Source organism: Cygnus olor, chromosome 6 (genome assembly GCF_009769625.2).
Source record: "Cygnus olor isolate bCygOlo1 chromosome 6, bCygOlo1.pri.v2, whole genome shotgun sequence".
NCBI classification, from domain to species: domain Eukaryota; kingdom Metazoa; phylum Chordata; class Aves; order Anseriformes; family Anatidae; genus Cygnus; species Cygnus olor.
The window spans coordinates 23,356,921-23,370,870 of record NC_049174.1 but is presented as its reverse complement, the minus strand read 5'-3'; the positions used below and the strand labels follow the sequence as shown (position 1 = coordinate 23,370,870).

General features: G+C 42.4%; 1 protein-coding gene across 1 annotated transcript in view; it reads right to left on the bottom strand.

The window, feature by feature from the left end:
* The window catches only part of PLA2R1 (phospholipase A2 receptor 1), a 41,579-nt gene extending 28,103 nt beyond the window's left edge, over positions 1–13,476 (bottom strand). The window contains exons 1-8 of the mRNA XM_040561216.1: positions 13,174–13,476; positions 9,995–10,378; positions 7,691–7,858; positions 6,388–6,561; positions 4,952–5,065; positions 4,160–4,303; positions 2,993–3,181; positions 1,174–1,331 (exon numbers count right to left, since the gene is read on the bottom strand). Coding sequence (XP_040417150.1) covers positions 1,174–1,331; positions 2,993–3,181; positions 4,160–4,303; positions 4,952–5,065; positions 6,388–6,561; positions 7,691–7,858; positions 9,995–10,378; positions 13,174–13,285 — 1,443 coding nt within the window. The 5' untranslated portion in view covers positions 13,286–13,476. The remainder of the gene's footprint in view (positions 1–1,173; positions 1,332–2,992; positions 3,182–4,159; positions 4,304–4,951; positions 5,066–6,387; positions 6,562–7,690; positions 7,859–9,994; positions 10,379–13,173) is intronic.
* Positions 13,477–13,950: the final 474 nt, after the last annotated feature.

Genomic DNA, 13,950 nt, shown 5'->3' with positions numbered 1-13,950 from the left:
CACAAAGGAGATTGTCTCTTTGAATCACTCCTTGGGATGTAATGCATTTTAATTAACTAAAACTATGGGCATGCCAGAACGCTTTTCAGAATCATATACTGAACCTTCTTCCCATCTACTGTAGTTCTTTGTAAGATTAACATTTATATTTGAACAGCCCTTACTCAAAATACTACAGAATTTGTATAATACAACTTTTAGACATCTATGAATACTGGACATGTACCAATACTGATTCCTCCTTTTCCACTACTGTGTTTTATGCTTTCATTTGTTTGCTTACACTTGCAAAATTAGTAAAATATAGTTTTGTGCATCTAAAACCAGGCTTTTACCATTTTCTGCTTCAAATGAGAGCTGACTTCACCAGGTCGTTGTAATTGTTTTGGCTTTCTTATCTATGAATTAAAGATTGCAACTTGGACCTACTACTGGAGAAACAACAGAAAACACTTTTTGATACAGCTTTCATGCTTTCCCAAAATTTACTTTACCGAAAAACTGAACTATAGTGCCACTTAAATCAGGTCTGAGCAAATTTAAGTATTGTAAATTGTAAAAGTAAAGTACATTTATGACCAAATTAAGAAAAAAGCTGTCTGTCATAAGCCATGGTTTGACAGGGCCTAGTCTAAGCTTATTTGAACATTACTCCCGATCTTACAAGACCTGACTGATTTGGGATCGATCGTACCACTCTCAACATCAATAGTTTTATGTAGATCTATGATACTCCCAAAGTTATAAATGCTGACAGCAACATAGAATTAGCACAGTTGAACATTTTTCAAAATATTAACTTGAAGCTTTAAAGACTGGAACTAATGAGTCATGACTTATAATATACACCACCTGGATTTTAAATTACTTTGTCTTTATCAAAATACCTATGAATATTTGCTTGCTTCCATTTGGCAAGCTTTACGTAACTTTTTTTTTAATTGAACATAACCTCAAAAACAATGATTAACTTTTCTGTGTAGCAGCACAACAAAATGTATTGGTTTCTAAAGGCTACATTATTTTCATTTCAGCTAGAATATATTAGGAATAAAAAGACAAAGTCATACTGCAGGTCATGGTTTACAAGAGTATACATAGTGAGAAAATAAATTATTGTGAGGTGAAATAAGAGTGTCTGTCTTGTTCTTTCAAAAGGAAAAGAAAACTTACAGGTCCTTGTGCTGAAACACAGAGTTGTCCTGTTCTTTGAAAGGTATTAGGTTCTAGGCTGTGCCAGTTGGACAGCTTCACTGGGGTGCTATCTGACCACTTGAAAACAACTGGGGTATTATTACTGTATAACCCAATCCATGTTTCAGTTACGTTTTCTGTAAAAGAGTAAAAGATTTCATATTTTAATGATGAAGAAATGATGCCTATTGTTCCTGTAATATCAACACCACTATTAAAATTATTCATGGGATTTCAGTAAGAATTATCTTATTGCATGAAAAAAGAAATAGTCGTATGAACTTTAGGAAACCTTACTGATGAGATAATATCCTACTTCCCTTGAAGACTAAATAGTTTCAAAAGTAGATCAACATATGCAATAATATGCCTTGAAACCCAGAAAAATACAAATCAAGAGCATATGCTCTTGAAGCTTGCATGAGGCAGAAAGCCTGACATGGAAGGGAAAGATTTATTTTTATAATCTTTCATGGCTCATTCAGTTTTAGGTTTTCTCTGAGCAATGGCTTTATGTCCCAGTGAGAGCACAGTTGTAGCCACAGTGGTTAATAAATCCATGAAAGATGAGTCTTGAGGTTTGACGTAATGCCTTACTTGACTAGCTACTATAGTTAGTGAAAGCAGACGAGCTTTCAGGCACATAAGCCCTTCTCCTGAAAAGAAGGATAAAGGAGAGCTGAAACACCAGCAGATTTTGAAGCTGACTGCAATAATTAATTCTATCTACTACAGCATCTCTGGAAAAAATGGTGTTTGGTATCTATGGAGGATGCTAACAGAGGTGAGAAAGATGACCCGTGGTTAATCTCCCAAAAAAGATAAACAGGACAGCAGAGAGGATGGGTGGTGTGAGGGAGGAGAATGGGTGATCATGTCCAGTAATTCCAGTATAAGGGACCACTCTGCAACCACAGCTGATGGGACAGAGCTGATAAAACACGTCACTATGCCCCCAGCTCAAGGAAGCTACAACTCATGGCAAAACTACGCAGTTCTGCCAGGATAGGGATGCCAGCTGGAGGCACAAAATATTTACACTTATTTGCTACTGTTATGACAATAAAATTCTTCATACTGTTGTGCCTAAGAGCTTTTGTTCATTAAGTTCCTTTTATAATTATGCTATCTTTTAAGGCAACATGGACTAATAGAGCTGCTTTGATGGTGCCCATCAAAGGGGACTCCACCAACACACTTGCAGCAGCAGAAACTCTGCAGCATGAACAAGGCCAACTTGCAAAGCAAAAGACACTCTGAACTGTTGTTGCTTCTAAGCACAATTCTTGCATGAGGACAATAATTGAGTATTTTGCAGCAGTTTGCATGGAACCAGTCAAGAACAGGAAAGGACAAAAGCCAGACTGTTGAGGGTTCATGAGAAGTACGGTAATGCCCAAGAAAACTGACGCCGTTTTACCGGGGATCTCTGACTTTTGGTATAACCACTGACTGCCATTTTCCCAGCATGCTCCAGGGCAAGTGCTGCACTCCCATAAAGCACAAGCTGCAGTCTTACAAAAGCCCGGGTGTGAGGTAATCCTGAAACACCAAGGGAAGCATAGAGTTTCTCACTGTGTTCCAACATGTTGATTTGTTTCTTTATTATGTTTATTGAAGGTGATGTCTCACATTTTAAAGACTCCTAGAAGGCACGTGCATCACACTTTTTTTTTTGGAAACATCATCTGGGTGTGCCACATAATAATGGGCTTACAAGGCTAACAACGTTAAAAGGCTTCACAGAAGAAACACTTCAAGAAACATAGCACAGCTTAAACTAACTCTCAAAACTCACCATGTTCAAGCAAGTTACGGAGCAGCTCCGCATCTGCCATGGAGGATATACTAATGAGTCTGCTGTTGTCACTTTGGCATGAGATCAAAGCATCGTTCCAGCTCTTCTCCTCTTTATGAAGTCTATAGCAGTTGCGATTGTGTGGGTACCAGCCAGCATCACAACGAGTGGCATAATACTTCCATGTATCTTTTAATTAACCATGCAAGGTTAAAGTATATTAGACAGAAATACAAAGGTTGTGCTGCATTAGACTATTTTCCTATCTTCAAATGCTGAAAACAGAGTCATCTTGAGGACAAAACACATGCTCTATGGATCACTACCCACAGAGCAAACTGATTTTTTTCCCACCTTATTTTATGACTCAACCATTCAGGCCACTGGACTAGTACAAACACACTTACAGAACTGTTATTCAATTTAGAACTTCCTTTATCTGCCTTATTCCCTTTGGGCCTGATCCAAAACCAGCTGAAGCTTTTTCACATGCATTACTACAAAGAGTTTGGTAAATCCCTTTTCAGTATCTGAAACAAGTAGGGAAACTTTCTTTTAATTTATCAGGAAAAAGTTGAACCTATCTAACTTTTCTTATCAAAACAGAAATTAATGTCCTAATAAACACAAAATTGTGTTTAAGTTTCCCACAGAACGGGCATCTGAGACATTCTACATGCCATATAACTTACTGTCATTATATAAACACTTTCAAAAACATATGTACAATGCTTTTTTGGTATATGAAAAGCACGGCACGTCATAAAAATAACTGCAAATTTAGAGCTGCATTTATGCAACTTTATCTTCTGTTGGCAATTGGCTACTTCCATTCTAAGCTGAAAGCCTATTTTTAAACTCAGAAGTGTTGCTCTGTTGTAATACAAAGAGAATGAGCATTCTGTAAGCCTCTGATGATGTAAGGAACCAATTAAATGCTATGCATATTAAAATGATTTGTCAGTTTTAAGACTCTCAACGTGTTATCCAGAACTGCATTTGAACAGAAGAACGTGTTACCACTTCAGTTAATGTAAATGGCATTCAACTTAAACCAGCAAACCTATACTGCAGCTAAGACTGTTCTCATAAATTTATATTCAGGTAGCTTCCTCTTGTTCTCCTTCCATACTCACAGAAAGGACACATTAACACTGAGAGACTTACCAAACGTTTCATGCTCTGTCTTACTTAAATATTTCTTGCATACAAAAGGCAATCCAGATTCACATAAGTAACTTTGCCAGCCGTACTTCAATTTTGAATTAATCACCGCACAATGATTTTCGCTAAAACGGTCATCAGAGACATCTGAAAATGCATTTTTTTGAGAAGCATGCAATTACAAAAATTCAGTTCTTGGAAAATGGCACTGTATTCTTATTGAACAAATGTATAATCAGCCTTGCACACCCAAACTTCTAGCAGTGTTACACCAACCCTATGGACAGCTGAACATTAACCACCACTTACACATATATGGCAATCTTTCCTTGCCTGCTGCTATCAGATGAGAGGCTGAATCCAGTTCTGGTGTCAATGTTACATGTGCTGGAGGACAAACCTCAAAATGTAGCAAACCAAGTCTCAAAGCTCATGTTAATGTGCTAGTGTTAATTACAGCCTGTTAATGTAAACAAATTAGAACTCCTTTCTTCCATGCAACCAGGTAGAACATAGTTTTTAAATATGCAGCTGGAATCTCAAAAATACCCTTAAAAGCAAATGACAGAAAGACTAAATCATTAACGCTTTGAATAAATGCATCTCCATGGATGCCACCCACATCCCTAGAAGGGGCTTCAGTTCATGAACATGAATAGATATGTCTACAAAAAGAGAGGTACACTGGTCCACTTGATTCACTTTTCAAACGTAGCTGTACAGCTCTCTTGTGCTGCAATTACAGAGAGCATGTAATTACACTGCTATAACAAATCCAAGAGGAACATCACGTACTTGCTCTCCAGTTCACAAACACCAATGGCGCTCCATCTGACCACTGCCAGCCAGTATCTTCCCCCAGTCTATTTAGGCCTGTCCAAAGCATGATGTCTGTGGCGTTTAACTGCCCTGAAACAGAAAAAATAAACAAAATGACACTTCACATATTCCCCATGTTTTAAAACATCTACGGGTATAGATATACTGTCCTGACTTGTTACAATCAGAATAAAACAAAACTTCAGATCTGTCTCCAGAAGGCTCAGACTTATTTTTTTTCTGTCCTTAGAAAAAGTCTATTAGTTTGTTAATCAACACAGCTGAGGAGGAATAAACTCAAGAGGTCTGCATCCCTTCAAAAACTGCCCATCCTGCAAACCCTCCCCGCATAAGCTCTTGGTGGCCTTAGATATTACATCTGTAACACCAGCTACAGAAACGCCAGCCTGTCTCTGCCTGCTGTCAGACACAAAACAAACAACTTCCAGTCCCTCTACAGCCTGTATACATATCAAAAAGCTAATGAAATTATTTTAAAAACTTCCTGTTAGCTTATATCCTCCAATTGAAAACCAGCACTAATGGGAAGCAATGGGAAAGAAACCTGAAGCCACCTTTCACAACACAGTTTTTAGTGCCCGGTCCTTCGCTCAGTCCTCTTCACCAACACCAAAATAGCTACGAAAGCAATACCATCAGAGGACTATGCAGAACTGGTCTGAGACTTTCTGCATGAGGGACACCAAGGAGCTTATCAAAGAAGGAATATCGTCTGTTTATAAAACCAAAGTTGTCTTTTTTTTTCCCTATAGAGGTAATTTATTTCAAGCCTGCAGAAATATTCTAGTCATTTAGATTTGGTGAAGTACAGTTTGCAAAGGAAACCTTGGAGGAATAAAATGACACTATGGTGCGTTGCAGAGAAGGCAAACATCTGTATAATTCTCAAAAACCAAAAATAAACACCTAACAACCCACATGTCCATAACCACGGCTGCAAATATGAATAGAAGTCACCACGCAAGCAGGAATTAAGACAATTACAGCCTCACATAACACATACCACTGCTTTTGAACTCGGTTTATTAAGGCCGTAACTTACCACCATTCTTGCTTTGTCAGGTACTTAGGCGTGCTATGTGACAAAGCCTTGCCAGCAGCAATGGGAGAGATGTAATATATAGTGTTAAGCTCCAAACCTTTTCACTGGTAAAATGGAAATCTAACCACAGGCTTCCTACGCAGTCCCCAGAGAAAGTCAAGCTGACCCACTTCCCAGAGGAGAGCAACATGTCCTCACAGTGGGAACAGAAGACTCCTGCTACAAAGCGCACTCTGCACCTTTCCAAAGGCTACGACAAAATTCAACAGCCTTCCAAGTCAGGATTCCCATCTGAACACACTAAGCATGTGCCTACACCCACTGTTAGCAGTGCGCTGTGCCTACTCACGGCTTAAATCACTGACGTAGCTCTGCTCTTCCAGGCTGGTGATGCTGAGCAGATCTCCTCCTTGCATCTGGCACGCAGCCCGTGCCTCATGCCATGACAGCACGGACGCCAGGTTGAACTGGTAGCAGAGGTGCGTGGCGGGGTTCTTCTTCCAAAAAGCATCGCAGCCGCTCTCTGCTCAGAAACAGATTCGTCACCAACAGCACAAGGCTACAAGCTAATCGGAAGTACAGCATCTTTAGAAATTTAATTAACGACAGTAGCATCTCAATGGAAGCATGATGATGAACTCCTCCAGTGTTCCTTTATTAAACTATGTATGGAAATAGGACACTAACTGAATAACACTGCTCCATTTTTCAGGTGGTTGATAAATTCTCGGGAGCTCATCTGCAGCTGGTGGTGATTTTCATAGCTTGCATGAAGCCAACAGAGCTACATTTTAATTCGCACCAGCTGATCATTTGTTCCTAAAGCTGGACGTTGGAATAGTCACGCTATAAATGCCTCACCCAACTTGTGGAGGAGCAGTCACCTGGATCTCCTTCTACCCAGTACTCAAGAGATTAAAGCTATTATAATTACAATATAGAAGCAGGGCTGAAAATACTCTTCATTATAATGGTTCCCTGGAAATTCCCACTATGAAATCACATTTCCAGCTGTTTATAACATGCTTTGGACCAGAGATCTGAGAGACAGCCTGAACAGGGAGGGCTTTTCCAAACCACTTCTGCTGATAGAAGATATTTTTTACATATTTATGGAAGAAGCTACAAGTTGCTATTTATAATTTTAATATTCATGAATACCATACGTCCAAAATCTTTCAAAAATATTTTCAAAAATATTGCTTCTAAGTGTTTTAGGTCCAAAACATAAGTGTCCAAGGACTGCCTGGAAGAAGAGGAATATAAAAGACGGAATGAAGTCAAAAGCATAATCTAACTTTGCAGGAGCAATCCTTCCTTTGCATGCTTCAGAGAAACCTCCTATGGATTGCTGGGGAGAGCAGAGAGAGCCGTGGGTTAGCTGCAGGACAAGGTCAGTGGGTGGCACAGAGCAGTGAGCACTTCACATCCTGTAGCTCACCTCCTGGAGTTGTGCTTTTGGGATGAGGACTTGGGTCTCCAAAGACCATACGTGGTAGACTATAATAAAGCCTGAAGTTTTCTCTTATTTAAGAGACATTCCCCTCTAACAGAAGTAATCTTGTATTCCAAAACAGAGTGCATCCTAGAATTATTCATAAGGATCACGGATACTGTAGGAGGCAGGTAGGGAGGGAGAAGCAACATCTTACCAGCATTTGGGCAAAACCCCCATTTTTCATCTTGATCATAGTAACTTGTTGTGGCACACCAGTCAAATTCCCTTCCATCTCTGGTACACTCATAATACCACTTGTTGTTATATTTAAATGGAAAAACGCATGGGAAACCAAAAGAATTTCCCAATAAGGTATATGTTTCTGTAATAAAAGAAAAGTAGAGACTAAAAGAACACATTCACTGAAACTCCCCCCCATATTTCATCATTTTTGGTTTTAACAGCAACAATAAAATAAAAATATCTATGGTTATTTGAATTCATAATTAATACCACAACATTGAGACAAGTATGACAAGCATAACTGCAGTGAATAGAATTTGGAAATGTTAGTTTATGAAATTTATCACCATGAAACAAGGCACATTCCCATAACTTACTGCAACTGAAAAAATTATCAATTATCCTATATCCTATTATCCTGCACTTAAATTTGAGAACAACTACATAAAACTATAGCCAGCATAATCAGGACACGCTCAAATGCACGCTCTGCGTATTTTTTGTCTGCTAGTCTGTGACAGACAAGCAATTTAGCATAATTTCCTCTGCTCCTCCCACTCTTGTTTAAATGGATTTCTGATGTTTTTTCCATTCTTATTGTCATTCTATGGGAAAGGAAATATGAAAGACAAAGGAAAATTAAATAAACTTTTAAAAATATTTTTTATACCATGGGGAATAGTAATCTAAAGAACTGATGTTATGTACCTTTGTTGTCACATCAATTATTAGCTTATAAAATATTTAAAATGTTGCCCTGTTGTATTTTGAGTACTGAGAGAATCAAGTGCAACCCAAAGTTGTAAAAGATTTACCTCAGTATCTCCTTAACCTCAGAGCACATGCTTCTATGAAAGGTCAAAGAACCACAACCATACTTGGAATTAAACTGTTTGCCAAAGATCCCATGTTGATATGCTAAGATCGAAGTCCTTCAACTACAGAATAAGGACATGCTGCCAGTTTCCCAGAGATAATGGCTGGCTGCGCACATGCAAAAAATGCAGTTTATAGATTGTAAATCCCCTTCAAAGCCTTCTAACAGATAATACAAATAAAATGGGTTAAAAGAAATCAAGTTTGCACCTCTGCCTGCTACCACGATGCTAGCTACAGAGGTTCAAGGGATTATCTCAGTCCTGAGAAGAAACAAAATTTGACAGCTACGTTCCTCCCACCCTAGTTAGACACACTTGTTTTGAAGGTAGGGATCCCCCCCAGCCTGTTGGACTAACAGGCTAGCTTGTATTTGCATGTGCATAAGCTGAAGTGGAAAGAAGGAAACAGAAACTGGAAGGGGAAGAAGCTTTGCCAAGACAGTCACTTATTTTCATCCTGAAACTCCCAGATTGTTGCAGCTCTAGGACTAGACCAGATCTACCTCCATCTCCCTCAATGTACATAGCAAACTTTTAAGACTTCATGGTTTTAAATGTTTTCTGTCTGGTCTTAAGTATAAACTCTGCTAGGTTTTAGAGATGTTGGATGCTACCACGCTTCCACAGGCACCGCAGCTCCCAAAGGAACCCCCTGGAGAGAGCAGAGGCCAAGCCCAGCTGCACCTACATAGGAAACCACCAAGATCAAAGCTCCACAACCCAAATATGTGGAGACCAGAGCTCTGCAACCCCATAAAAACAGTTCAAATGGGGGGAATCAACAGCTCCAGCCTGAGACATGCTATGCAAACATTAAGCCATTCTTCTAAAGAAATGCTGAAGGAGAGGCTGAGGAAGGGGTCAAGGTGCAGCCTGACTGTGGCTGTTCGTGGAAAATGGGTTTATCTTCATCCTTTTTCCTGGAAAACTGTTAAGGTTTGCAGGTCTGGATCCTGACTTAAATTCCTATGCCTTGACTAGCTGTACAACAGGATTAATCAAAAGCCTGATTTCTGCTCCAAAGTTTGGCACGTTCAGAGTCCAGGTGCTGAATGTTGCAAACGTTTGGATAATGCACACCGAGATTGCAGGCTGACCGTCAGTAATCTGAATTCCAAATCCTTCTTTATCTCTCTTTGGGTTTACTTGACAATGAGAGCTGTGGGACTGCAAATACTTAGTTCAGCTTTTAATTTTATAGACCATTTGGAAGAGGCAAGGATTCACAAGGACACTAGGGCCTTTTGGGGGGCCCATATAACAGATGAGGAGAAAAATTAATTGTGCAGTGTACTCAATTCAATTATCGCCTATTAAAAAAATAATCAGACCTTCCTTCAAAAACAACTTCTGAAAATTTTTCCTTTATACATTTCTATGACAAATTTGATTTTTACCTTGGAAAGGATGTTCACAAAGGTCTTCATCATAGGACATGTACTGTGTCCATTGATAATTAGAATTTTTTTTTGCAACAATATCTTTGCTGTTTTCAACAGCTAATTTGTACTCTGATACACCAACCAATGCTCCTTCATCACAATTCCACCATAGTGAGTATTGAGTTGAATCACATTCAAGCATAGTCAATGGCTGTTCTGGTCTACTGATGTTCAGTCCTAGACAGGTACTTCTGCCTATATTGAAAAGCCGACGATTGGATACCCATTTCCATAGCACGTATTTGGAGAGTTGACTGCAGTCTTCCAGAACAAGGCCAGCTGGATCCGCCTTGATGCACAAGTTGGAGCCTGAACTTTGTATAATAAATATCCCCTTATCTGTATGGGGGAAAAAAAAAAGAAAAAAACCCTCTCAGTTTGCAGAATGCTACAGATGATGAAATAGTATTGTAAGACATGTTTTAGCTATTCATGAAGAAAACTGAAAATAACCATCAGAATATCTGACACTTCAAAAATAAGAATACTTGTCTAAATTTACTGCCAGCCAAGTTTGTAACATGTGGACCATTTGACAGATCACTGTGAGATTAGGCAGTATTTCTCAAGTTGGTCATCCAAAAAACATCAGTCACATTTGAAGAATTAAAGCATCATTCACCAAGAAATACTACATAATGTGGTACAGGTTTAACTGTTACAGCAATTCATATTGAGAGCTGTAAAATAATTCTCTGTGAGGGACTGGAGATTCCAATTAAAGGCTAAAAAGTTTAAGGCTGAAATTGCCATATTCTCTGACATTTTCAAGCCTCACTCTCTGCAACTATATAGGCAGAAAATGTATCTTGCATTGTATGTATGATACAGGAATGGTAGGATTTATCTCAATCCAAGAGCTGGTGGTCAAGAGTTAAAGTATGCCTTAACTACTGGATGCATATTGTTGAGCTATAGATGACTGCCCTGGCTGGACCACAGCAGACGTGGGGAGGTTAGCCTGATGTCCCAGCTTTCTTGGAATCGGGTAGAAATTCACTGAACAATGTGACATCACACTATAAGCATGTGAAAAAAATCAGCTGTTTAACGCCTTGGGAACAAATGTCTAACTGTGCATATAGACTGAAAAAATGAGAGGGGCTAAGGAAATCAGCAAAATAAAACCTATAACAGCTCAGCTATTTCATTTATTCTGAAATCCAGTAATGATTAACCCACGGAGTTCCTCTCACATTATAGGTGAGATACTTATTTTATGTCTCGGGAGATTATTCCCTGAAAACCTGATTAGCATTTCCATTTTGCCATGAAATTTTGCAACAGTAATTTCTACCACATGTGCTTTCTATCTGTAATTCACTACCCCTAACATCCTGAAGAAGTAACAATAACAAAGAGATACTCCAAATCTAGAGTATGAGATGCAGAAGCCCACCCAGATGCTGTGTCAGGGTTCAGCACCTATGGTTTAGGTGTAGCTCTCCAAAAGAAAGCCTTCAGCCAGCAGTGCTGCGCGACAGGCTGAAGACCAGCTCACCATCACATGGCACACACAAGCAGCCCAGGCAAGGTACAGGTTACAGAGAGGAGTTTGGTTACAGGTCCTGCACAGAACCTGCTAGTGGCCAGACATACAGCGAGGACAGAAGTCCCCCTGCAAGCTGTAACTCTGGGATCGGGTGCTGTCTGCCATGTGGCTAAGGTTGTCTGTAGCTCATGATGGTGCAGGAGCATGGGCAAGCCTTTCTGACTGACAGCAGGTAGGAACAAGCCTGTTGCATGTAATTGCATTTCCAAGCATCTGGCAGCGGCCTGGCTTTAATCCTTAACTCTCTGGGGGCAGAGCAAGGCTCCTAAAGGAGCTTCCTATGCTCCTTTAGTCCATCACATCTCTACAGCCCTCCAACCACGAGCTCACTGGAACACCATCACTCTGTGACAGACACCCAGCAGGGGACTTCACTTTCGAGTTTTCTGTGAAGCTGTGCAGCTTGTGCTTCCTTCTTCTTACCCATCCTAGTCCTCCACGGGCCACACAGTCTCTATCTACAAGCACAGACTACAAGGTCAGACAGGGTTTCTGCTTCTCATGCTAGGGGAGGGCTTTCCTACAGCAGCCTTATCTTGGCTGGCCAAGAAAATACGTTGTTAATTTACTAGATAAGTAGAAGCTGTGATGTTGTTAGCACCAGTAAACACTGATTAATGAGTTTAATTCACCGTGATACCAGGATTCACACTTAAAGTTCTAATACAAGTTCCCAATTTATCTCCACTTGCACCCGTGGTGCCTCCCATGTAACAGCATGAGCAACAACAAGAAACAACTCGGAGATGAAGGGGTCTCTGCCTTCATGAAACGCATCCGAATGCCCTTATCCGTAAGGCTCCTAAGAGCTGTGATGACTGCAGAGGAAAGATAAGGGTCTTAATGAGGTGGGACAAGGAGACACCCAGAGCAGCACCAAGCCCACACCACACGGGATTCCTGTGCCCACGACCCTGTGGGTGAAGAACCACGAAGAGCTCCATGAGCTTGCACACCCCAGAGGGGCCAAGGAGAAGATCCTAAACCCTGCTCTGAAGGATTTGACGGGGTGGAGGGAGCACTTTGGGAACATCCCCCTTCTTCTGACGTCCAGGCCCCTCCGTACAAGGGCAAGGTGACACCAAGCAAAGTGCCAGAAGCAAAGCTGTAAGAGCCGAGAGCTGTCCGGGTTCCTGTTTACTTAGGTTCGCCACTACAAATAATGTATAACAGAGCTAGGAGAGCAAGATTTTTTCTCTTCCTTCCTCTTCACCTCCCATTTCCTTCCCACCCCCCCCTTCCCAAAAAACAGCAGTGAAAACTGCTTAAGTGGCAGTAAGGAAAACAGCTGGAATTTATCGGGCGCGAGGAAAACCCCTCGGCACGACCTCCGGGACCAGGTGCGAGGACAGCAAGGCGTGTGCTCGGGCACTGCCCTGGGCCCCTCGCTCCCGCGGGCCGCCCCGAGGAGGGCACGGCGAGGCCCGGGGGCTTCCTCCGCACGAAGGGACAGGACCGGGAGGGAGGCGAAATATTCGTGTGTCCCCCGCCCTCCACGCACACCTCACCGGGGACGCCAGCTGACGAAGCCCCTCCCCGCCCCGCCGTGTCCCCCCCCCGCCACCCCGGGACCCCCACTCACTCCGCAGGGCGGGCACCTCGTCGGGGCTGAGGGCGGCGGCGCCCCGCGGCGGGCTGCGGCCGCCGAGCAGCAGCAGGCAACACGCCAGGAGCCGCAGCCGCACGCCCAGCATCGCCTCGGCTCGGCTCGGCACGGCACGGCTTGGCCCGGCACGGCCCGGCGCTCACCCGCTCCCCTCCACGCCAGGGGCCAGGCCCCGCCGAGCCCGGCCCCGGGGAGGGCGGAGGAGCGACCCCACCCCGCGGAGGGCGGGAGAAGCGCCGGGCGTGAGGGGGGGAGCGCGGCAGCCGCCCGCGGAACTTCCCCGGCACGGGAGTCCCCCCTCGGGCCCGCTGTGGAGGCGCCTTCGGGCCGGCCGCGGGCTGAGGCGGCCAAAAAGAGCCACACGCGCCTCCTTTGCAGTCCCTAAGCGCTTTCTGGAGTCTGCTTTCCAGTCCGCTTTTCCTAAAAAGAGGCGAGTGACACAAAGACGCTGGAGGCAGGAAAACATCGACAGCGCAGCTCGTGTTCATTGCCTTGTTGGCGATGGCCTTGTTGACATCGCTGCATGTCCTCACACAAACTATTACAGAGACTTGGTTTTTAGCTAGGTCAGCATGTCAACTGAAGGCACTTTACGTTACTGGCATGGGGAAAAATAATTTCCTTCTTCCCTCTTGTACATCGCTGTTCTTAGGTCAAGGAAGGATTCATAGGAAGTCCCCCCTTTGGGGACAGTTTCAGTCTTACGGAAGCTATGAATAGCGGGTGGAAAGGCGAAAGCAGAAGCTCTGGGTT